The 25525-nt window shown below is 55.0% G+C and overlaps 1 protein-coding gene across 1 annotated transcript; it reads right to left on the reverse strand.

Moving 5' to 3' along the window:
- Positions 1–304: 304 nt before the first annotated feature.
- On the reverse strand, positions 305–4831 carry DLX4 (distal-less homeobox 4). The gene is made up of 3 exons (XM_036269921.1): positions 4576–4831; positions 1038–1234; positions 305–647 (listed from the first exon to the last, which is right to left on the reverse strand). The coding sequence occupies exons 1-3, from the start codon at positions 4829–4831 to the stop codon at positions 405–407; spliced, it is 696 nt and encodes a 231-aa protein (XP_036125814.1). The 3' UTR covers positions 305–404.
- Positions 4832–25525: the final 20694 nt, after the last annotated feature.

The raw sequence follows: 25525 nt of genomic DNA on the forward strand, positions 1-25525 counted from the left end.
CAAGGCCCAGGAAGGAAAAACACTCCGTGTTTCTTGATGGTTTTGACCCCAGGCTGCAGTGGGACTGTGACCCTCTCAAGGCAGGGGTGGCAAGACTAGGGATGCTGGGAGCGGCCTGAACTCCAGCCAATGACTCTCTCCAGAGCCTTTGACTAGCTGAAGGGAAGGTGTACAGTCCATGGTAGTGGTGGGGAGCAGTAGCTAAGGCTGGGGTTCTTTATTAGGCTTTTTGGGTTATGGGGCAAGGGCGCAGGCCGCCATCCCATCTTTTTTCTCCTCTAGCTCCTTGTCATCCTGAGAAAACCCATCTGGAGTTGGTTTCCTCCCAGCCCAGAAGGGGTGCAGGTGGGCTGGGTCCCGGGCTTTGTAGGAGGGCTGGGGGCCTGACCCACCCTTCCCCAGGCTCACATCATCTGAGGTGGAGCCAGAACATCTGGGGAGTGATGCTGATACCAGGCTCCAAAGCTGTTGCCATAGCCCCCAGTGGGCAGGGCCCCTGCCTTGGGTAGATCCCAGAGGGATGGCAGGGCTGGGGAACAGGGAGACAAGGAGGGGGGCCTACCGAGCAAGTCCCCTTCCTGCCCCCCAGAGTTCTGCTTCAGGAGCTTCTTGTATTTGGAACGTTTGTTCTGAAACCAGATCTTTACCTTCAGGGAGAAAAGGGAAAAGAATGGAAGATCAGGGGGAGTATATGTGTGGAAGGATGTGACCGAAGTAAAGGAACCCAGCAGGAGGGAGCAGTCCTGGGAGAAGAGCAGAAATTGGGAACACTTGCTCCAGTCCTCCATAGCCCTGGACGCCCCTGACTTCCTACCTCTGAGCTCTCCCAGTCTGGGTACCCTCCTCTACTTAAACCTACCCCCACAACCCCTTTTAATACATTCCCCCAAATTACTGAGGGCCAACTATGAACACACCCTGGAGAACTGTGACAACAGGGCTAAAGAACTCATCTGTCATTCCCACCCTGGGGGGTGAGTTCCCAGAGAACACACGTAGGAATGGTTAGCATGCAGGAAGGATGGGACTGGCCCCACCTGGGTCTGGGTGAGGCCGAGCTGTGCAGCCAGCTGGGCTCTCTCGGGCAGCGCCAGGTACTGCGCGTGCTGGAAACGCTGGTTTAGGTGCTGAAGCTGCAGGCTCGAGTAGATGGTCCTGGGCTTGCGCAATCTCTTGGTCGGGGCCTGCGGGAGCCGCTCCGAGGGATCCGGGGACTGCGGCGGCTTCTCGGAATCTAGGGGGACAACACAGGTTGGAGGGTGGGACCGGGAGAGGGTCGGGTCCGCAGTTTTATAGGCTCATTTGCATCTTGTTTGCATGCTGGCCTTGGATTAGCAAAGAGCGCGGGCACCGGTCCGGCCCTTCTCTACCCTCGGCTCCACGCTCCTTTCAAACCTCACGTCCATTGTGCTGGGGGGGACCAGTCTTAATTCTTGCCCTCAGGGAGCTCACACTCATATGGGCCTTGTGACCCTAGAGGTGGGTGGGTGGGGGGGCGCCCGCGGCGAGAGGTCAAAGTTCAGCCGCTTGCGGTGGCGCCAGCTTGGGGCGGGGCGGGGCGGGGTGGGGCAGAAAGGCTCTGTGGAGGGCTGGGCCGAGGCCTGGAGAGAACCCGGGAAGGGCATTCCAGGCGGAGGGGACTCATAAGCAATGCTAGAGGAACTCTGCAGCGTCTGCGTGGCAACCTCCCCACTGGCAACCTCTCCACTGCGGGAAGAGGGGTGGGTCGGAGAGGCTCCGCGGAGCTGGCCTTAAACGCCAGGATGAGCACCCTTCCCAGGATCAGGGAGTGGAAAGTGCCCCCCAGAGTTTGTAAGGGGTCGCATGTCTCCTAAGGCACGCTCTACAGGAAAAGTGACCATCTCTTCCCTCCCACGTGGCCGGCTGGCTAGGGGAGGAGGTTCTCGGGGACCCTAGAAGCCGCCCGACCGCACTCACAGAGACATTCTCGGCTGGAAGGGAAGGTGACCCAGGTCCGGAGAGCGTGCAGCTCCCGGCTACACAGGCTCTCCCGGCCGTTCCTGGGTCGTGCTGCGGTGTCGCCACAGAAGATCTGGTCAACTCCTGCCCCTGGGCTCGGCCTCCCAAAGAATCCCGGCTGTGGAACAACCCAGCCCTAGAATGCGGGGGTGAGGGGCTCTCCACTTCCGATCCCGGCGGCCCCAACCTGTGCCACTCTATGGGGACAAGGAGACCATTCCATGCAGATGGTAGGGCTGGGGTGGACCAAGGGGCTGAAAAGTCCTCGCACTTAGGGCAACGTTTACCGCATTCCACGCAGACCTGTCGGCCGTCCCAGCCGAGGGGCGCCTGGCCCCAGTGCCTAGATGGCTGGGGTCTACCCTTGTCCCACCCCCTCAGCCTTCGTCCTCCTGTCTGGCTCATCCCACATGGCAGGTTCCCCGCTTTGGGCCGGCTGCGGTGACCAGTTGCCTTCACCTCCCCCGCATCCCTCTCCCGTGGCCTGGGGCGCTATGGGCTTCTCAGATCCACCCCCCTCGACCCCGGCCTCAGTCAATTCCCAGAAAAACCGTTGGGTTTCCGCTCCCGCCCGCGCCTGCCCGGCCTTCCCTGCTCCGACCCTACTGCTCCAAGCCCGGGGCTGGCAGCCGAGCGACCACCCGCGCCGCTCTGGCTGCCCGGACTGGTCATTTCGGAGGGTGACGCAGGGAGAACCTGGGAGGCAGACCGGGCTCCTGAACTCTCCCAGCAGACCCCCGCCAAGTTCTTTCACTGACAGCTGCCTTTCTCCACACTAGCTGTGGCAAGTTACAACAGGATCTGCCCTGGTCGCGACGGCGAAGCCGGAGGGCCTCCCTGAAGGCGCTGCTGCCCCGCCTGCTCAACAGGGTGGTGGCACGGAGCTCACTTGGAGCCAAACCTCCCCCTGAGGCGGGGGTGGACACGGAGTGGGGGCAAACGGAGGACCCCCAAGCCCTCTCTCACACCCCAATCATTCAATCTAGAGTAAGCCAAACCCACCAGTTTCTGTAAAAAAAAATGCTACAATCTAGACTAAGGACAAGTGTGGTTTTCGTTGCACCCGGGAAAATTCCGTAAAAAAAAAGGAACTCTCCACTCTCGTGTCCCTAGACCAAGCAAAGGCAAAGCAGGGAGTATGGCAAACAGGGCTAAAACACCAACTCCATTTTCAACGGTTATCTTAAGGACAGGGTTATCTTACTCCCACCCCACCCCACTACACACACGCAAATGTACCATATCAGCATATGCTGAAGGGAAGGGTCCAAGGGATTATTTGTAGAAACAAGATCATTTGTAGACACCCTCCCCAACTGCTTCTATTTCAGTGACAGACAGACTTGGCAGCCTGGGAGAGGCAGCCCCAGTTCTGGCACAGAAGGCAGTTAATTTTGGGGGGCTCCTAGGAAGATCCCTAAAATCCTCTTTTCTGGCCTCATGTGGTGAAAGTCAATTTGCAAGGGCCCAGAGCCTGGAAAACATGCTGTGTCCTTTGCCCAAGCACACCCTTTCTTTGAGCCTCAGTGTGCTCATCAGTGCATCAAAGAGGTTGAACTCCCAAATCTTTAGGGTCATTCCTAGCTCTGATGTTTATAAGCTCTTGAGTCTCAGCAGAGTGACAGAAGATAGTCTTGGTTTTAGGCTGACTCTAGCAAAGTCACCCAGTGGATGTGCAACCTTGAAGGAAACTGCCAAAGACAATTGTCGGGGATAGGGAGTGCAGGGGACCTGAGGTCTAAAGCTGGGAGCCAGTACAGGTGGTGTAAGTGTAGTGTTGCATGGGTTCTGATCATGCAAGGACCAGGACCAGGAAGACAGGCTAGCTCCTTGGCTTATTTGATGACCACCAGTGAGCCCTTTCTCAGGAGCTCAAAGTTGCTCCAGATGATGGGAACTGGGGCCTAAACTACCCCAAAGGCAAAGGGCAAAGATGACAGGAGTGGCCTGTTCCTTTGTCTCAAAGGCTGAGGTTTGCAACGAGAGACTGCCTGACCCATCTGTGGCTTCATTCTTAGAACAATGGATGATGGGGTCCTAGCCCCAGATTCTCTCAGGTCAGCTTCCAGTCTCAGTCGGGCACTTTGGGCAAGGTCGGGGTAGGGGCAAAAATGAGCCCCCACTTCTGCTCTCCAGCTGACCTGATCTCTATTTTGTAGGCTTTGGCCTGAGCACTGTTTTCTAAGACAAAACGAATGTAGTGGAGACGGACGACATGGGGAAGGGGCGTGCACGACGGAGAGAATCCTGGGGAAGAGACTAGGCACCCACACCCACATCTGGATTCTTTCAGTTTTCCGTTACACGTAGGTACACACAACCCTGCAGCTCCAGGGGGTGGGGTAGGGAGCCCGGGCTTCACAAAACTGAAAATCGAAACCAGGTCGGTTTTGAAAGGAGACCTAGATCAACTCGCCCCCGCCCCTTCCCCCTGTCTCCCGCCCCATCCTTTTGCCCTCCCCCCACCCCCAGATTCCGTGGAGTCTGAGTAAGGTCTGAATCCCGCTAGCTGCGCCCAACCAGGCGAGGACGAGGTTTAGGGGCTCACAGGAGCAAGACCCCGGAGGTGGGAAGAGCCGCGGCGGCCGTACTTACCTGCCTCCCGCTCCTGCTGAGAGGGCGCCGCGGGTTGCTGGCAGGGCAGGTAGGCGTCTGCGGGCGTCGCCGGCCCGGTGTAGGGATAGGGCAGGAGGTGGCCGTATGGCCCAGAGTAGGGCAAATCGGAGGTGGCTGCGGTTGCGGAGCACAGGCCTAGCGGGTAGGCAGCCACTACCGATGGGACGGGGGAGATATCCGGGAAGATGGCTTTGGAGGAGTCCCGGCCAGTGAGGGGGCAGGGCAAAGAGGACATTGCGACCCGGCCAGAGTAGAAAGGCCTAGGCCATGACCCCACACGTAGTCCGCTCTCCCTGCCAACGCTCTCTTTTCCGAGCCTCGGGCGTTGGGGCCGAATGAGCCCCCCAGCTAAACTCCCCCCCACTTAAGATCCCGGGGAAAGTGTCTCTCTGTGCTTCTTCCAGCGGAGAGCGCGCGCCTGGGAAAGGGGTTCCGGAGGGGTGCCCCCATGGCTTTCCCCCTCCCCCCTAAATTCATGGGGGCCCCCTCTTCTCGCTCTTGGGTTCGGTTCCCGGGACCCGACGGGGGCCCCGCCTACTTAGACGCCCCGGATTGGCCATTGCACGCGGTGACCTCGCGGAGGCCTAGAGCCAGGGCCCGCCCCGCGGAGCAGCTTGTAGTAGAGAAATTCAGAACTGGGGGATGCGAGGGGGGCGGTGCGCACGCTCTTGGCCCAGCTATCCTACGGTCCTCTCCGAGAGGGGTGCCGGGGTTGCAGGGCAGTCTGGGAATTTCATGGTCGCGACAGCGGAGACGGAGGGTGTTGGCGGAGCTGCGATGCTCCAAGGGCAAGGGGAACGGAGCGCTGCGTCGGCAGGGGCTCAGGGAACCTGCGACACGCTCTCCCACCTTAGAGATCTGACCCGCGGTTCCGATCCCGCCGTCACGGATCTGCAGGGGAGTGGAGACCAGACCGTCGCGCAGGCAGCTTATTCAACGCGTCGGAACGCGTCGCTGCGGAGCGCAGGCAGTTTGTTGGTAAACAGACGCCAGGTTAGGGGAGGAACGGCCTGGCGCCCAGCCCGCTCCACACGCACGCGGCGCGCACGCCCCCGCGGGGTGCCCTGGGCCTGGCAAGCCGCAACCGCCGCGATTGCACCTCACCACTCCCCCACCCGCCCAATCCTGGCTTCCGCTTCCGGCAGTGGCCCGGTTTGGTTGCGACACCGCAGCTCCTGCTGGCCCCTGAGGCCGCAAGAGGGATCCGCAGTCTGGGTTTCTGCCCATGTGACGCCCCGCCTTTCCCCTGGCGCCTCGTGAGGATGAAACTGGGCACGAACTGGGACAAAATCCGGGAGTGGAAGCTAGTCCAGTTTGATGGCTCCTCGGAGGGCGTAGGAAATGCAGCAGGCCTGGCTCAGTGGCCGCATTTTCAGTCTGTGTGCAGGACCTGCCTCTAAACATTAGTGCCCAAGACCTTGGTGGACAGGTGTCCACGTCCAAGCATCTATGACCACATATACACAACTTCACAGGGCTCCATCCAAATACAACATGTACACTCGCATATACCAATAAACAGGTGTCTAACGTGTTCACATTAGCATCGCTCTAAGAACAGAGTTTCTTTTATGGATCTGCAAATACAGAGTATAGGCTGTGATGTATACACATCTACACACCCAAAGATGAATAGCAATATCCCTTAATAAAAGCACTATACTTGTCTCTTACACAGACCCACGACTATACATGTTGAACTGTTGGTGTGTACACTTGAAAATACAGAAAATCTAAGCATATAAATACTTAGGCATGTGCACTCACCCCATGAGCGATATCTGTCTACACACATCTAAGCTCCTGCACGTTAGGGGAGAGACAGATATCCCCCCCAAACCCACCAGTCCTCACCATACCCATATACACACCTCTCACTTGAGGATGCAACTCAAGCAGGTGTATTCATGTTGGTACATACACACACTCTCTCATTATCAGGGCTCAGAGTGAAGACAGCAGTCTTAGAATTTTGTGGGGGAACACAAGGATCAGAGAAAGAGGGAAGCTTAGAAGAGTAAGAGAAAGCACGGGTGAGGGGGCGACGGCCAGGCTCAGGTCTCCTCCCAGAGACAGAAAGATCAAAGGGGTGTGCAAGGGTGGTTGAGTCCCTCCCCCGCCCCCAGTCAAGTGTTCCTGGAAAGGGGTAGGAAGAACAAGTCAGTTTCCATCTGGACTCCCTGCTAGAATGGATAGAGATGCATTTTCAACAAGAAAATACCTCTGTGGCACCTGGCACCTGAGTGTTGGAGCTTCAGGAAAAGGAGGTCTGTGTGGGAGCCCTTCCCCCGGGTAGCTGGAGAACCCACTCCCTTTCATCCAAAAGGGTATATGCAAGGTTTGCTCAACTGAGAAATGTTATTTCCACTTAGGACCACCTTTCCCCTTCTCTTACCCAACTCTGCTGTTCCACTACCTCCTTAGAACAAGGATCTATCCTTCCACACCTTTTCTGCCACCATCATCTTCCTCTGGAGAGAGATAGCTACACAACAGTGCCTGGAGCTATGGTAGGTTCCAAGGACCGCATCTCAGGGTACACCCCAGGAAGGGAATGCTCTTTGGAGTGGGGCTGGCTGTCAGGGAAGCTTTTAATGAAGGCGATGATTTTGAGGTGGAACTAAAAGTGTGGATGGAAGGACACTTCTTCCTGAGGCCATGTACCCTGGGTCCTCTCTGTGCTGGACCTAGCAAGAAAGGACCCAGCAGGCTTGCATCCTTAACATCCCCAAAGCCAGGAGATCCACAGTGAGAGCCTCTTTAAGTTCTCAGGCCACTTTGTTGAACTCATGCAGGATCCTCACCCCTATACAGCAATAGGAAACCCCCTACAGCCCTTCAGAATTTATGAAACACTCACAACATCCAATTCTTGTACATCTTCACAAAAAGCCTGTGAAGTTGGTACTATGATTATTCCTGGTTTACCAATGAGGAAACCTCTCTCTATCATCACCTCCCTTTTCAGGGCTCTGTCTTCCAAACTCTGGAGGATACAGGCCAGGGGCATCCTCCTCATTGGGAAACCTCTTCCTGAGGGAGAAGTCCTCTCAGGGCAGGTGGCAGACATCTCACCAACCTGGGGAAGGGGAGAGTCAGGAAAGGTGGAAGAGATGGGGCTGGGGGCTGGGAAGAGCTGTAGACGGTGTGTTTGATCAGAGGGGAGGGAGGGCTGGCCTGAGAGGCCTGAGGCCTGGGTTCTCATTCCAGCTCAACCTCCAACTTGCTGGCTGTGATAGACGGGTCATTGGGTCAGCCATTTCCCATCTCTGAGACTCATTTTATCCAGAAGGGATAAAAGGAGGGAGCTGTACTTAAGACCTCCAAGCTTTTGTCATCTGCTTTAGAAAGAATTGCAAAAACCAAAATCCCAAAACATAATGAAACCGAGGAGGCGGAGGAAGGGAGGAAGGAAAAACAAAACGAACTTACTCTCTCCTGTCACTACCAATATCTCAGCCTCTAGCTTGTCACAAAGCCAGAAGGGGCTCTCCCAGCTTTCTTCCGCAGGTCCTCTGTGCTTGGAGAACCCTAGCACTCAAGTGAGGCCCTGGGAGCCCACAGTGGAGTCCTGAGTTGGGGACACCGTGCCGCTGTGGTCTTGAGTCATCTGGGGAGCAGCGACGGGACCTGAGAGATCTGCGTGGTGCATGGTGTACGGTGGTTTGCAGGCTCTTGCGCCCAGCAAATGCAATCCATCTGATAGGGAAACGATTCATTGCGCAGAATAAGCACCTGCAGCGGGTGGGATGCATGCCTTGCTTGAAATCACCCCAAGTTCGGATTCTCTCTTGAAGCAGGGAACTGCATTCGCACCAGTGTCCCTTTGGATACCCTAAACACGTGGTAGATGCGCAGGGATCTTGCACAATGCCTGGGATTGGTACCGGGCGGAGTGCACGCTCCTGAGCAAAGGATTGGCGTCAACGACTGAAGCCCGGCGCTAGAGTCTGTACCGGGTGCGGACTACCGTACCCACATTGCACCTGTATGGATCCGCCCAGGGGAACAGAGGTTCCTCCGCAACCCCAGTCCTTGGCACTCCGCGGCCGTGGCGGGTTTATCAGCTTCCTTTCTCCTCCAACCCATCCGCAGTCCCCAAACGAAATTTGAGCTTAGTTTTGTCTGTTCTCAGTGAAATTTAAGTCGGATTTGGCGGGGCTTTCGTAGTAACTCGGTTTGGGGAAACTTTGTGAATAATTCAGTTTGGTGGGGTGAGAGGGGGTGGACGGAATCCCCCCTCCGCTTGTCCAGGTGCGCTGTGGTTAAAGCCCTCCCATTCCGCGAGGCCCAGCGAAGGGGCAGTCTGTGGAGGCCTGCGTTCCCCGCCACCACCACTACCACCATTTCATTTTGCCTGAAATTTTGAATTATCACGTCTCTTTTCTTCTTGCTGATAGAGCAGTTAATGAGCGCACGCAGGGCGGCGGGCTGGTTCCGAGGTCACCACCGCCCCGCCATGCGCTTCTTTGGCGCTCTCCTCCACGCTCCCGGAGAGCTTTCTCCGTGCGGGCGCCCGGTCTTGGAGAATCTCCCAGAGCCGGAGGAGGGGAGAGGCCTCGGGGTCAGCACCACCTCGAGGTCCCGGCACTGCTAGGCGAGAGGGCTCCCCACGAGGATCTCCCGCACCGGCTTCAGCAACACTTCCCCTGTCATCTTTACTTCACTTCCAAATTTCAGCCTCCACTCCAGGAAAAATTTTCGGTTTGGGACTGACCGGGATGTTAAAGTACGCATATATATGAAATCACCAAGCACGTTCAGGACAAAACAAAACTGGAACCACTATTGGATCAAGTACACCCCCTCCCAAAAGACAATGGTTAACATTGTTTTTGTTTTGATGGTGCGAGGGAGGGTTTTGAAGGAGCGTTTTTTGTTTGTTTGTTTGCATTTATCTTTAGGTAGAGTGGGAGGGAGAGAGAGAGAGAAACACCCATGTGAGAGAGAGAGAGAGAGAGAGACATCAACCAGTTGCCACCCACACGACCCCAACCGGGACCGGGGACAAACTGCAACCGAGGTACGTGCCCTTAGCAGGAACCGAACCCGGGACTCTCTGGTCGGCGGGCTGATGCTCTAACCGCTGAGCAAACCGGCCAGGGCTGAAGGAGCGGTTTTGAAGGTGCGATGGAGGCGCTGCCCTGCGGGAGGGAGCTGGACTTGCCCCAGCGCGGGGGCCGTGAAAGGACCAGGATGGCGGGCGCGTGGGCGCGGGGCTCCGGCCGGAGCGGGACTTGTGGGCCGGGCGTCCCAGCCGCTGATCCGGCGGGCCTGGGGAGGAGTCGCGCCGGCAGCCTGGCCGCCGACAGATCTCGGGGACCGCGAGCCAGACGCCCGGGGCTGTGGGGAGAAAAGCGGAGAGCTGGAGGGAGGCCCCGAGGGCAACCCGGCTGCAACGAATTCGCGGCGCGCCGAACGAGGGCAGCTCCGCCAGGTTTTGCAGACCTTTCCAGACACCGACACGGAAACTAAGGCATCCCGCCGAGGTCTCCATCGCTCGGTCCCGGGTGGAAGCCGGGGACAGTTCGCAGCGGGAGTGAGAAGTTCATCTAGCCGGCACCAACGAAGCGGGTGCGTGCACGGTCACACACAACATCGTGCAGAGCACACGTGCACCACAGACACAGATACATAACCTGGCAGCCCGCACACACTCCATGGGCAACTACACAACACGCAGAGCATGTACACAACCACATCACACATACACAACACACACCACACAGGTACACACACACTACTCACATCGGCCCCTCTGGACCCCCTCAATTCACGGAAGGTCAATAGGGCTGCGGTTATTGGTTTCACTTTCTAACTCCCGGACCCTTTGGACATCCACACTGTTGTTTTGTTTTAATAAGAAAAAGTGGGTCTGGTTCCTGCATCCTAATCTGGGCTTCGGAGTCGGAAAGAAGGGGACAGTCTTATTTCTGCTGGGCTGGGCCTGGGAGAATGCGGGGAATACTGCCAAGTGGGTGCTGCAAACGCACCACACCCAGACCACCTTATCCCCAAAGTGAGAAAAATAATCACAAGTACCAAATAAATAAATAAATAAATTAATTAATTCCCAAGCCTTTTCCTCCCTCCCTGACCACTGTGTTGGGCTCCAGCTGTCAGGCCTAATGCAAGTGGAGGGGAGACAGGAAGGTGGGTGAGAGGCAACTCCGTCCCACCCCCATTCTTCCTGGCTCTTCCAACCAGCTCCCTCCAGGCTCAGCTGTGGGGGAAGGAGGCTGTTTGGCTGTTTAAGGAGGGAAAGGTGGCTGTGCACTCCTCTGCCTACATCTAACCTCCATCATCAGTCACCCTCATTAATTTCTGATGGTAAAGAATCACACACTGGAAGTTCATCAACTGCTGCCTGGGAGAGGCTGGAGGACAGGAAGTGGGCAGGAAAGAAAGAAGGGTTTGCACTTGCTGGGTGGGGTGGGGGCTTTGCACTGGTCACGGCTTCCCAGGGGAGCTGAGCTGAGCTGAGTTACTCATGTCCATCGTCTCAAACCAGTTTGCCTTCTCTCCTCCCCTGAAGACTGCTCTCAGCTTGTGAGCTGAACTGCTGGTGTCCAGGTCCAACCCCAGCAGAAGAAGATAAGCTCTCCTCCAGCCCAAATTCTAGGGAGGATGTGCCCCAGAACTAGTGGGGAGGAGGAAGCTCAGCCTCAACCATCAACGAACCGGTAGGGGCATTGACTGCCTCAGTTGCTGTCCACAGGAAATGTGGGTAGGGTGGGATCCCAGGTTGTGGTTCTCTGGCTGTCTGAGGCACAGGAGAATGCAGATGGAGTCACTGTTCCTGGAGACACCTCCAAGGAACCTTCTGGAGCCTATGGGGAATAAGGGGAGCAACATTGATCAGAAGTCCTGAGTCTTGGGTAACACAATAATGATAGTAATAGCTAACATGTGTTTTCTGGGCTCCAGGCACTATGCTAAGCCCTTACATCCATCATTTCATTTATCACATGAGTTCTATGGGGTAAGTATTCATATTATCCCCACTTTACAGGTGAGGAACTAGAGACACAATAAGGTTAAGCAACTTGCCTAAAAGCTAGAATTGGAACCCAGGTCAGCTTGTCCTCTTAACTACCACAGTGTTGTCTTATGTGGCAAAGCACCACTCAGCAAGGAAAGTAGGGCTGAGGAGAGAGAGGGGACCCCAGAAGAGGAATGCCCCCTGTAGAATGGGGATAGGAGAAGTAATAATATCAATAATGGCTAATATTTATTGTGGGGTTGTGTACTGTGCTTCACATGCATTTCCTCATTGACATTGGCAAACAACCTTACAAGAGAGTCCTATCATTCCCCATTTTACAGATGAGGAGACTGAGGCACAGAAAAGATGTGTGCAGGGTCTATACCCACTTGAGTGGAAGGTAAGAAAGGGGGAAAGAGCTGAGACGAAGAGTCAGGAGGTTCCACACTATGGAGGTCCTCAAAGGCCAACCAAGAACTTAGGATGGGGCCCATCGGCAGTGGGAGGACCAGGATGGGCTGAGAGAATTCCTGGGAGCATCTTGGGACACGTGGGCTTGGAAGGCAAGAGTTGGGTGGCAGAGAGCCCAGTTGGGAGGCTGTTGCAAATAGGTCAAGTGTGAAGTGAGGAAGGAGGGCCCAGCAGGTTGGTGGAAGAGGCAATAGAAAGGAGGGGAAGCATGAGAAGGGTGACTCAAAGACAAACTACTGGGCCTGGTGACTGTACCCGAAAAGGATAGAAGCAAGAATGACTCTGAAGTTCCTGGTCTGGGAAACCACAGGAGCCAGGGGAAGAAGCCAGGTGTTTGGTTCAAAGATTCAGACATTTGATGAGCTATAGACCATGGACCAAGATTCTACGTCTGGATGCTCCAACAGGCAGCCTGTCACTCTGGTTTCTCTCAGGTGCCCCTGCACAGGTGTCTTTCTGGGGGCCCTGCCAGGGTGCACAGGTGAAACTTGCATATATGCAGATTTATGCAAATTAGACTAACCCAGCCTGGGCCCTGAGCCAAGAGCCAAGAGCCCTAGCCCTGACTCACCCTCTGACATGCCGCCTGGAATGCCACCTCCCCAGCTGGGCTTCCTCCAACTTGGGGAACTTGCTCCTGGAATCACCCTGAAGCTCAGGCCGAGAAGATCACAAGCCCTGGGGACCTGGGGGTTTGGGGGACTTTCTAAATCAGAGTAAGGCTTTATTCTGAGCCCTCTTTGCAAAACAGCAGCAGTGGGGGGAGGGGAAGAGGAAGGGCGAATACCTAGGTAATATGACATTTATAAGTATACAACCCACGTCACTTTCTAAAGCATTTTTCACTTATATAACTTCATCAGGGCCTCAGTAGCTTGTGAAGTAGGTGGTTTATCAGCCCCATTTTACAGGTAAAGACACTGAAACCATGTCATGAAGTGCAGTGTGCACAGAGGTGGCCTTCTGTCTCTGTGCCCTTTGCACTACTCTACGGTTGATGCTTGGCTGAGGGAAGGGAAAACTGATTCTGGAATCTGGGCTCCAACTGGGAAACTGCTGACCCTCAGGTATCCAGACAGTCATGGGAAAGAGGCCTCTAATCCTCTCCTCAATAACTTGATCAAGTGAGTGGACTCTTGTCCCTAGACCTCAGGCCACATATTTCCATCTAGCTGGACCATGCACCCCACTTCCAGCTCCTTCAAGACTCACCACATTCAATACTCTCCTTTTCAGCACCTACGAGGCACAGGGTCTGTGCAGGGCACTGTGGGAGCTTGGCCTAGGCCCCACCAGACAGTGACTTTGGCAATTCCTATTATTAAAAGGGTGGTGGTAGGGGATGTAAAAGAAGAGTACATTCAAATGCACACATGCAGAGTTAAGAAATACTTATAAACTCTACCCAGGTCGAGAAACAGGACTCTGCCAGTTCCCCAGGACCCACCCTGAGTGATCCTCCTGATTCCTAAGTCCTTCCTCCACCTGGTACCCCAGCGTGTGTGTTAATCACTTGCCCGCTTTTCCTTACAGTTTTGTCACCTGTCTGCTTACTTTCACCTGTTGAGGAACTTGACATGGATGGAATCAGACTGTACATAGGATTCTTACTTCCCTCACTGGACAGTTCACTGATTCTAAGACATCCTCCCCTGACTTCTCTGTCTGGGACTGGAAGCACCCCTCCTGTTTCCCTGGAGCATGCGATGAGTTGCATTGTCCCTCTCAGATGCTCTCGGGTGGGTTTGCTGCCTTGGTAAGCACAGTACCAGGCACTGAATGAATGCATAAGAATGAGTGAAATGGTGTGCCACTGTTTACATTTATGAGAAGTCCCGGCAGGTGTGACATAGCAGGCCATAGGGTGACAGGAGGTAAACTCCTGCCAAAGGGTTCCTTCTCCCTTCCTCCCCTCCCGCTGCTCCTCAGGGAGGAGAGGCTGTAAATGGGAGAGTCTTCCTAGATCCGGACCCTTTGCACAGTGCAGCCAGGTGCCAAATAAAGCACACCAGCTTGAGAGCCAGGTAGATCTGAATTCTAATCCCACCTCCACACCTTACTGGATTAGGCTAATAAAATATCCCCGTGCCTCAGTTCCCTCATCTGTGCAATGGACATAATAACAAACCCAACCTCACAGGCTGCGAAGATTCATACTCTAAGTGATGGTGCAGAGCAGGTGCTTCACATGTCAGCTTCCCTTCCCCCCTTTGTTGGCTGCTTTGGCTCACCCACAAGGAATATGTCTGTGCCCATCACTTAATCTACCTGGAGGGTACCAGAGCCAACCTGATCAAAACGCTTTTATTCAGAGGACTGGGTGATAGTTGGAGGTGTCACTCCCAGGACAGAAAGCTCCTGCCAGGAGGAGACGCTGCCTTCCTCAGCTCCTCATCCTCCCTGTGCCTTGCACCCAGAGATGCCCAGGGCAGCCTTCCTTCTCCAGCTACTCCTGAAGCCATCCTCAGCTCCTCCAAGTACAGGGATGCTTGTGACGGTCTGGCTCCTCAGCAGCATGTGGAATACTTTCACACTGAGGATCTCAGCTAATCCTCACCACCCGGTCAGGTGGGGCAAGTATTGCTGTCCCCATTTCACAGATGAGGAAACCGATGATCGGACAGCTCTGGGCCTTGCCCAACATTGCCCAACTAGTAAAGGGCAGAGCTGGGATTGGAACCCCAGCCTCCCGACTCTGAGGTTCTCTGGGTTTTTCCAAAACAATCCAACTGTCTCTGAATGGGAGGTGGAGGAGACAGGGATGGGGCTGTCAGTAACTGGCTGTTGCAGAGACATGGCGGCGTCCCTGGCCACGTGTGGGAGGGTAATCTGAGTGAAGCCCCTGTATGATGACAGGAGTCAAGACTTGGAAAGAATTAAGGCAACTGTCCCCATGGAACATAGGGGACATGAGAATTGACTGAAAAAGTATGAAGGGCTTCAGACTAATTCTTTGTTACTTTTGAGGCAGAATGCCGGGACCCAAATGGAAATCAGAGAGATGTAGATTTAGGTTCAATATAAGGAAGGCCTATTTCATAGAGCTTTCCCAAAGTGGCACATCCTCCACCTCTGCCTTGGGTACCAATTCCTTCTGCCTTGTATGGAGTGGTTATTCTACTTCTTGCTCCCTCTGTTGGAACAAGGCATTCTGGAGGGCAGATTCACCTCTGAGAGTCCCCGTGGCTGGAGGCATTGGCGCAAGGAGCTGGGGTGCTCTAAGCTGTGGTTGCGAGCCTGGGCCCCAGAGCAGATGGCAGTAGGTTTGAATCCCAGTTCTGCTGCTTGGAGGTGGCTTCGAATTTCTGAGCCTTGTTTTTCTTATCTGCGAAATGGTGTTCATCGTACTTACCACAAAATCGTTGTGAGGATCAAATGACACACTGTACATAACAAGCAAAGCTCAGAGCACATGGAAAGTTAATAATGCAGCTTCTCTGATGATGTATGTGGTTGGGATAAGTGCCCACTAACGTCCCTCCAATTCAGACAGCACATGACTCAATTCCATAAGCATCAGGAAAGGATCTAAGTAGAAATCAGGAAGCAGATTGACCAAATGCAGGAAAACTGGGTTCAAAGTAAACAGAACCCCCCAGAGTCCCTAGGTACTCAAAACTGTCCCATGACTTTTCCCACCTTGCCCTGTCTGCCCTCCTCCTAGGCAGGCTCCCCAGGCCTGGGGTTGGGACCTAGTTCCTGGAGAACTTGGGCATCATTAGCCCCCAGAAAAGATGTCAAGAATCCCCAGACAGCGCAACCCATCCTGGAAGCCTAGCCTAGCCTCAGCCCAGAACCGAACCCGAAAGCTCTGATATGGTCACCACCTGCCCAAACCACAAGCCCAAGCCTCTAAACCAGCCAGCTGATGGGACGCCTCCTGGAGAGTGGCGGTGGTTGCTGCGTTCCAGGCACCGGCTGGGATGGGCCCCTGGGGCAGCCCTCGGCCCCCAGCACTGCTGTGCCTCAAAGTTTCCTAGTCCTTCTTAGAGCTGGAAAGCACCTCGGAGGTCTCCAGAGCCACCAGGTCTCAAATTCTGGAATCAAGAAGGTCTGAAGTAGGCCTGGAAACCTGCATATTAATTAGCACCCCCCTGAGAAAATGCTCTGGCCCAGGTCTCTGCCCCTGTGGAGAAGCTGAGCCCAAGAGGGGATGTGACTGGCTCCAGACGACATGCTGGAAGTGGACAAAAGCTTGGCTCTCTGCTAGGGCAGGTGTTTTTCAACCCAGTTGCCTGCCAGGGCTCAGTTCCACAGAGCAGGGGTGGGAAGTTCAGTGGAGGTCTTTCCTGAGCCTGTCCCCAAGCCTCCTTCAGAGGTGCTGTCAATGACGTGAGAACCATTCACCCTCTGGAAATTTCCACTGACAAAAATGAGATTGAAGAATCTTGCACCTGCCGGGGCCTCCTTAGGGCCAAGGTATGGAAACAAGTTGGTGGTTGGGGCTAGATCCGTGGAGGGTTACACAGGCATGCCTTTGGAAATAGCCATTGCGCTGGTGGAAAATTATGGGCCGATTTAGAATAATCTCTCTATTCACCAGCACCTAACATAGCACCTGGCACGCAGGGGCATATTGAATAAATGGAAGATGCTAAATGTTGATTGGACTCAATCATCTCCAAGGCAACATGCTCCTCCCTTCAGTGGCAGGGGCGTGGGGATTAAGCAAAGCCTGGAAAACACCAAACAGTAGGCGTTCAGAGCAGAGAATGGCCCTGGAGGTACAGCCAAGAGGAGGAGGGAGTAAGCTGGCAGCCGTGAATGAGACACCTCCTCATTTCCACCCCAGGGGCCAACTCCCATCAGGTCGTAGCCCCAGAGTTCTGTGAGCAGAATGGGTTTCTGAGATGGCCTTCATATACGGGGATGCTGCCTCTGTGACTGTGAGCATGTGACGAGTGTGTAACTGAGACACCATGTGTGTGACACTTTGTGGCTTGAGTGTGGTTCTGTGCATTGCGTGGGAGCTGTGTGGCTGGGGGCTACGTGACTGTCGGTGTGGCTGTGTGTTTGTGTGACTACGTGTGTAGAGATGGGCATTCTTGTGCGTGGTTCTCGGAGACTGACTCCATGAGTGGCTGGGTGTGGGTGTGTGCATGTGGCACCCTGTGGCTGTGTTGCTCTGTGATCTCACATCTTTGGGTGGAGACAGCTGTCACGGATGTACGGGACTGTGTGGGACTCTGATGTTGTCTCCGAGTGTACCTGTGAGTCTGGCTGTGTGAGTGTGCGTATCTGCGTGACCGCCTGGCGGCTTACTGGCTTTGCATGCTGTGCGTGCAGCTAGGTGTCGTGCCCTCAACTGTATGTGTCACTGTGTGTCCCTCAGGGACTCGGTTGTGTCACTGTGCATGACTGTGACTGTGTGTGAGACAGCATGCCCCTTAAACCACCTTTCTGAGGCGTCTTTGATGTGGTTGAGTTTCTAGGGGCCATGAGGACGCCTGCCTCACTCTTTAAGACTTCAAAAGATGGCTGTCCTTTCTGCCCAGCGGGAAAACCCCATTTCCCCCTCACCCTTCCCCTCTCCTCCTGCCTGGAGGAGAGGCCTGTTTGTTTTCCTATTTTTACTGCCTAGGATGAGTTCATGGCCGCAACTGACTCACCACTCTTTCCGAGAGACTTGGGGAAGGAAATAGGGGTTGCTTGGTTGGGGCCTCTGCCCACTAGCCTGGGGACTTTCAGGGCTGGGCCAGGGAAGACATCTGGGTTCACTGTGGGCTGTGTGAGCACCTCAAGCATTCACCCTCCCTGAGCCTCAGAAGGTCGAGTCTTCTTTAGAGGTCATTGTCTAGTCCAATATCTCCTACCCCAAATGGGAGGACTCTCTCCTTATCTGAAAATTCTTCCCTCCCCTTAGTCACAAAGTCAATTAAAAAGTAAGCCAGAGCTTTGGAGGGGACTTTAACTTCTCACCCAGATCCATGTCACTGCAAGTAATCCACACCTCGGCCAGTTCAGGCAGTGGGGAGGATGCCTGGACTCAACAACACTGTTTGGGCGCCCCCTGTGGGCAGAGGCTGCCCAGGCTGAAGGAGGTCGAAGGAGGAAACAGAAGCCAGCACTGGCTAGTGGGCGAGACACAGGCCCTGCCTCCCAGGGAGTCAGAACCCCCCAATACTCAGGCTCTGACACAAAGAACAAGGAGGATTCAAATCACCGCTCCCTGGACTTGGAGAAGAGTCATGATCCGAGATGGGGAAGAATCAGGGGAGGCTTCTGGCAGGGGCTGTGGGGACTGGGTATGGCCGGGGAGGGAGAGTGTGTCCGGGAGGGAGGACAACTGGGAGCACTTCAGGGAGGAACAGACATAGGAGGTGAGGACAGGTGGGAAGGCCGGGCTGTCATAACCTTGGTGTGAAGCGATGTGGGAGGCTTGGACTGGACCCTGTCCACGTGGCAGAGAAGCAGATGGGAAGTTCACTAAACACAGTCTGTGGAAAGACGTCCCCTCTGGTTTTTACTTGTGTCCCTCCAGCTGCAGCCAGCATGCAGCCACCTGAGTCTGGTTGTCCCGGAGGGAGCTCTGAGGCTGGGGTCTCACCCATCCCATCCTAGCCTGGGGAGCCAACACCCCAATCATACTTCCAGCCAGCTTGCCCTGCATGCCCCCATGTTCACCCTGAAAATGCCCCTGCCAGGCTCTCACCAGCCAGTGGTTGCGGCCATGAAAACATCTCTTCGCTCCCGCCATCCTGGCCTTCTACCTCGGAGGCTCCTTCCAGGGTCAGAGCCTACCCCTTCACCTGCCTGACCCTGGCTGGAAACTCCCCCACTTCAACTTTCGGAGTGTTTGGAATTGAGGAGAGCCTCAGACCAAGGAGTCAGGAGGCCAGGCTGTGAGGCATTTAGCCTCAGTGTCTCCATCTGTAAAATGGGGGTAATGGCGCCTGCCCTGCGAGGTTCCCAGGTGGGTGGGGAAGGCTCCAGTGAGCTCATGGGTGTGAAGGCCCTGCTGAGCTGTAAATAGTCCAGTGCTTGTGGGAGGGAGAGAAGCTGTGTTATTCCAGCTGGCCTGGCTGCCCCTGTGGAGGGCCCAGTGGGGGCTGGGGATCTGTGAGGGTCTCTGCGCCAACTTGTGGCACCCCAATGAGAGCTGGGGGTAGGAAAGGCTCTGCAGAGGCCACAGCAGGGACAAGCGCTGGGGTGACAGCAGCAGGACCGTGGGGTGAGGGCCTCGGGCAAATCACAGACAAGTGACGCTGAAGAAGCGGCTTTGGGGAAGATGGGTGAGAGACCTGAGGTCACAGGTGACATCACTCTCAGCCTCTCTGACATCCCTGACTCTGCAGGGAAGGGGCCAGGACTCTGTCTTCTCTATCCCTCTGTCACTAAGCCCTGGGGACAGGAGGTTGAGCACATTGGCTGGTATAGACCCAGGGGGTGTGCTGATAAGGACAATTCTGGAGCTGCAACCAGTTCCCCAGGAGGGTCTTGCTGTATCTTTCTCTGGCCTGTCAGACAGTCCACCTATTCCAGTGGGCAAACCAGGGCCTTCTCATGTACCCCTCATGCCCTCCAATCCGTCTGCCCACTCTCATCCTCTACATACACATCTCGACATCTCGAACTCCCCTCTCTGACATAACCCCTCAGCCTCAGATCAAGTCCTGCCCCTGCCAATTTCTTTTTCTTTTCTTTTTTTTTTTTTGGTACGTGCCCCTAGCGGGAACCAAACCCGGGACTCTCTGGTCCGCAGGCCGACGCTCCAACCGCTGAGCCAAACCAGCCAGGGCGCCCCCACCAAATTCTATCCAAGTGATCCTGTCTAAGTCACTAAATCTTTTTTGAACCTCAGTCTTCTCCTCTGTAAAATGGGGATAATAGCGCCTTTCAGGGTGGTGAGAATGAAGAGGGAACATGTGAAGTACCGAGTCTATTTCCTGTCCCAGGTGAGAGGCTCAGCACCTTCACCCATCCTAGAATACCTTCCCAAGGCCTCAGTTTGCCTTCTACTGATTTGCCTCATCTGTTGCTTTGTAGCAAATCAAATGTCAGACATTACTGAGCACTTGGTGTATTTTTAGCCTTGTAGCAAGCTCTGGGGAGGTCCAGGAAGGGTTCTCTGACAGCCTGAACCAGTTGCCATCCTGGGTGGGCTGGTGACATCCACAGACATGGAATATCCACCTGCTCCAATTGCGCAGCTATGATGTCAGGCCAAGTGAGGGGCCAGGTTTTGGAGGAGACGGAGAATGGCAGGGCAGGAGTGGTTCAGGGGGTCTTCCTGGAGAAGGGGGCCTTGCAGGACAAGGAGGATAGGCAGAGCTGACAAGAAAAGCAGAGCGGACAGAGGGCACAACAGAAGGATGACCATGGTATGCTCACTGGGGACACAGAAATAGAGAAAGAGTGTGAGAAATTTTGGGGGTGAAGACTGAATTGAGAAGGTTAGGCCAGACACTGGAGACCACTGAGAACCAAGTAGAGGAACTCAAATCAGACACAGGAAAAAAACAAACAAACAAACAACAGGGAGCCACAGCAAGTTCTTGAGCAGGGGAATTAAGGTCAAAAGGTTGAATGGTCCTCCCATTTATTAAGTATCAACTGTATTTCAAATTTTTGCTAGGTACTTAGTATACACTTTCCTACTTAATCCTCAAGCAACCCGGTGAGATATTAATATTTATCTCCATTTTACAGATGGGAAAACTGAGACTTGGAGAAGTTCAGTGGTTTCCCTAATGTCCCACAATTAAGGAGAAAGTGAGACAACTGAAGCCTGCCTACCTTGAGTCCATGCACTTGCCAGCACAAGCCAGCTCCCCCAAAGAGGATGGGGCCCGAATTGACCCTTCTCCCCCTCTCCTCCCACACTGGCCCCTTGGCGGAGTTGGCTACAGGAGCTGGGGGTGTTTGGGGCCAGTGGAGGTAAAGCTGCCTCTGGAGCTGCTCATGGGGGAGAGAGTGGACAGGGACCAGACAGGGGACCTCTTGTCTCCTGTCATCACACAGGGAGAAGTCTGGAGAGTCAGCGTGAGTGAGAGGGAGCAGTCAGAGGCGACTCTGGGCACTTGAGCCTGCCTGCCCTGGAGGAGCAGGAGGTTGTTGACGGAACTGGGGAAGCCAGAGCGAGCTGCAGGAAGGATAAGGCGTTGGGTTTGGAACACGCTGAGCCTGACGCAGTGGGCCAAGCAGAAACAGCCCCAGCTTTGGAAACCCAGGCTCTGAGCTCAGTAGAGAGGCCTGACCTCAAGGACTTTCCAAGCGCTCTTTCCTGTCCCTTCCAGACTGGGGATGTCCAGAGAATGGGGACCATGGTCCCTCCTTCCCTGGTCTCCCTACTGGCCTTCAGAGGGGGACCTAGGAGTGCATCCTAGGAAGGCATGACTGACAGCCCCTTATTACCCTCCCTCCTTCATCCTCCCCCAGCCTTGGACTTGCAACATGCCCTTTGAGGCCTGGGAGCCTAAAGACCAGCCCTCTCCACTATCTCCCTACAAGGACTGCTCCCCTGGTTCTTGTTTGTGCCAACCCACCTGCCCTTTGGTTATCTGTGTGTGTGCGTGTGCGTGCGTGTGTGTGTGTGTGTCTCCCCAAGTCACACATTTATTCAATAGATATCTCTTGAGCACCCACTGTGCCAGGCCTTGTGCTGGGCCCTAAGGATATAGCCATGTCCTCACAGAGCTGATATTTCAGTGGGGGAGACAGACAATAACCAAGTAATTAAAGAGAAACTTCTTTTGGGTTGTGACAGAGCTGTGAGGAAGCATAAAGTACAGTGGCAGAGACAGAGGGGACAGGGCTGATGGAATACGCTATTTCAGATCAGGTCATCTAGGAAGGGTTCTGGAAAGAGCTCTGAATGAGGAAAAGTGCAGGGAAAAGCATTCTAGTTGGAAGGTCCAGTGCAAAGGCCCTGTGGTAGAAGCGGGCCTGAGAAATGGCCAGAAGGCTGGTCAGCCTGAAGTGAAATGAATGAGGGGAAAAGTGCCCCCACTAGAGAGGCTAGAGAGGTGGGCAGGGTCCAGATGGCATAGGGCCAGCCACAGTTTTCATATTATTCTGAGTGACGTAAGAGCCCCTTGGAGAGTTTGAAGCAGGGAGGACTTGCTCTGATTCACATTTATAAAGAGAGATCCCTTTGGCTGAGGTGCCGAGTGCTGATCCTGGGGTGACTCTGGGAGATTCCCAAGAGAGTGGCTATCATGGAAGAACTGCCTTGTTTACCCTTTTGGGTTTCCCTTTGCCCCCGTCTGGTGTGGGAGTACATCTGAATCCCACTCCTGACCAGGGCCCACACCAACACCTAGACAGAGATCTCAGATCTGGAGAAATTGAATGAGGATGGAAGGGATGGAGCTAATGTAGCAAGTGGCCCAGAAGGTGACCTTTGCCCTCCACTTGCCCCTCAAATCCTGGAAAAGCCCCTGGCTGTTCAAGCAGGGTGGTGTAGGGGGTTGGCATCTGTCTGGGTGGGGCCTGTGGAATCTGGTGGACCTCCAGGGGGCTGACCCAGGGGATGGACGCCCAGGAGCATTGGGAAGGGACTGAGTCAGATCCGGAGAACAGCACAGGGCGGCCCAGCTGAGATCACGGTCTGGTGGCTGGAGGTGGCCTCCTGACCCGAGTCCTCCACCCCCAGCTGGTGTTTGTCCAGAGGGCCCTCTGACATGCACCAGGCGCCTTCCTGGTCTTACTGTAGCACTCCTGGGACATGAGATGCTCAGAGCCAAGACCAGGCCATGGCTGGGCTCCAAAACCCACCCTCTCATGTGCCCAAATTGACAGAGAAGAATGGCCTTCCCTCAAGGAGCCCCCAGACTGGGACACACTTAAAGAACACGAAGACGGAGGTCAAAGGAAACTCTCCAACTAGATCCAGACTGGGAGTGGGTTACGGGTCCGGGGGGTGGGATGGGAGAAGGTGGGAGCACTGAGTAGAATGGTCCCCAAGGGGAGCAGTGGGAATGGGCTGGGCCCAGGCTCTGAGACCTCTGTGAATAGAGTTCCTCTGTCCAGCATATCTAACTATGCGCAATGGGGTTGGTCCAAAGGAAGCACTGGCAACCACTGCCAACCCCTTGGAGAGAAACACTGCCCTAGGAGCATTAGGGCAGTCACTGTCCTGACAGGGGGTGCCCCAGCTGCCCACACGGGTCAGCTCACCTCTGGCTCCCTCCGGAAACTCAGCCTCTGAGCCCCTGGTACCCACAGTGCAGCGAAGCAGGTAGTCGTGCAAGGGCCAGGAGGCAGGGGCGGGCAGGTGGGGAGGGGAGAGTCCATCTCCCTCCCCCTGAGGCCTTCCCTCTGAGAGCTGCAGCTTTGGCCTGTGTGTGCAGCCAGCGCCCTTCTCTACATCGGTCGTGGTCTGCCAGAGGGTTCTTACCCCAGTGCCTCCTCCCCCTCGTCTTCCTGCCTAAGAACCACAGCCAGAGGCCTGAGACGCGAGGAAAACCAGGGGCTAGAGTTGGTCTGGGGCATGGCTGAGTCCTCAAGCCTGAGAGGAGAATCAGGTACCCCCTGGACAGACTCATGAACAGAGGTTTTCTGCCTGAGGCGGACATCAATGAGCCCCCAGCAGGAAAGACAGGACTGAGCCCCAGACCCAAACACAGCCAGGTGGGCTGTAAATCTGGGACTAGGAAAATCAGAGAGCTTGGGGAGAGATGGGGGCGAGTGATTTTATAACTGTCCTTGTCATCTCCAGGGGGCACTGGCTGCCTTGGGAGCGAGGGAGCTGCCCATTCGAGAGGCATTCAAGTAGAGGAGCAAAAGTTGATCATCCTCCTGACAAATATTCATCGAGGGCCTTCTCTAGGTCGCAGTTAGTGAGTCCAGGCAGTTAGCGAGGAGGTGGGTGTGGAACCACATGACAGTTTAACGTCCCTCCCAGCCCTGCTGGAGTGGCTCAGTTAGTTGAGCATCATCCTGTTTACCAAAAGTTGCCAGTTCCATTCCCGGTGAGAGCACATACCTAGGTTGCAGGTTCAATCCCCAGGAGGGCACATACAGAAGGCAACCAATCGATATTTCTCTCTCTCTCTCTCTCCCTACCTACCTCTCTCTAAGAATGTCCTCGGGTGGAGATTTTTTTAAAATAATAAAAAAATATGCCCAGCCAGTGTGGCTCAGTGGTTGAGCGTCCAACCATGCACCAAGAGGTCGCCGCTTTGATTCCTGGTCAGGGCACATGCCCAGGTTGTGGGCCCGATCCCCAGTGGGGGGCATGCAGGAGGCGGCCAATCGATGTTCACTCTCATGGATGTTTATATCTAAACATGTTTAGATAGATGTTTCTATCTCTCTAAAAACAATAAAGAAAAAAATTTTTAATAAAACTTAAAAAATATAAAGTCCCTTCCAACCCTGAGATCCAAGACACCTGAGCTCCAAGACAGCATCAGCCTGGGCAGAGTTCTGAGAAGGCGGCAGGGACGGGAAGACGGGGTCTCTAGGAGGAACCGGGGATGGGACAGGCCTGAGGCTCCGGAGCAAGGAGAAGCCTGGGGCAAGTTGCTGCTAGACCCAGCCCCCACCCTCTTAGAGTGCAGGGGCTTAGGTTCTAGGGTGTAGGGTGGGGAAGGGGAGACAGACAGCTTCTTAGAAAGTGGCAGGCAGGTAAGCGGGGCTCCCCAGTGATAATTAAGGAACAAAGGTGCCGAGGAGCAGGGAGCCTGCGCAGGCCTCTGGGGCAGGCTGGCTAATGGGAGCCTGGAGAAGAGGTAATAACAAGCGGAGAACTGAGCAGACAGCCCGGCGTCGCTACACCCACAAGCCGCCCCCTCGTCCTCCTGCGCCAGAACAATAACTGAGCACCCAGCTGGGGGTGAAAACATATGGATAATACACAGGCGCGCTGTTCCAGGCGGACGCTGGAATGAGGTGGTTTTGGGGATGTGGATCTGTGGAGAGAGAGGGGAGCCGATGAGCCTGGGGTGGCAGGAGGGTCAGGGTGAGGGCAGGGGTGGGGGCAGAGGACTTAGGCAAGTGGACATTTGCCTGGGATCCTGAAAGCCTGTGGGTGCCTGGAAGGACAAGCTTAAATGGACTACTGTCCCCACAACCATGTTCTGGTGACTCACCTCTCCGGGTGCTGGAGGTGGCCACTGAGGCGAGAGCGAGGGGCTCAGAGTCAGGAAGCCTGGGTTCTGGTTCTGCTTTGGATGGTACTGTGACCCGGGCCAAGGTTTTTGGATCCTGGGCTTCCTCGCCTGTTGAAACGGAAACAATGCCACGACCAAGCCAGGTGACAGGGCGGGTCAGTGGGCTTGTGTGCAGGAAGCCCCTGGCTCGCAGCCTACTTCAATGTAGGTAGCCCCAGACTGGACGGAAATCAGACTTGCACCTGGAGCCGCACACCAGGTTAGTCCTCTTCCTGAGCAAAATGTACTCAAAAAGCCTCACGCAACTTTTGTACCTCCTCAGTCCTTCCCCCGACACGTGCACACACACACACACACACACACACACACACACCTGTGTGTCACACCTGTGACAGCGAGGTCCCTGAATTCCCCTTCC

The sequence above is a fragment of the Molossus molossus genome, unplaced genomic scaffold (assembly GCF_014108415.1).
Source record: "Molossus molossus isolate mMolMol1 unplaced genomic scaffold, mMolMol1.p scaffold_m16_p_19, whole genome shotgun sequence".
NCBI classification, from domain to species: domain Eukaryota; kingdom Metazoa; phylum Chordata; class Mammalia; order Chiroptera; family Molossidae; genus Molossus; species Molossus molossus.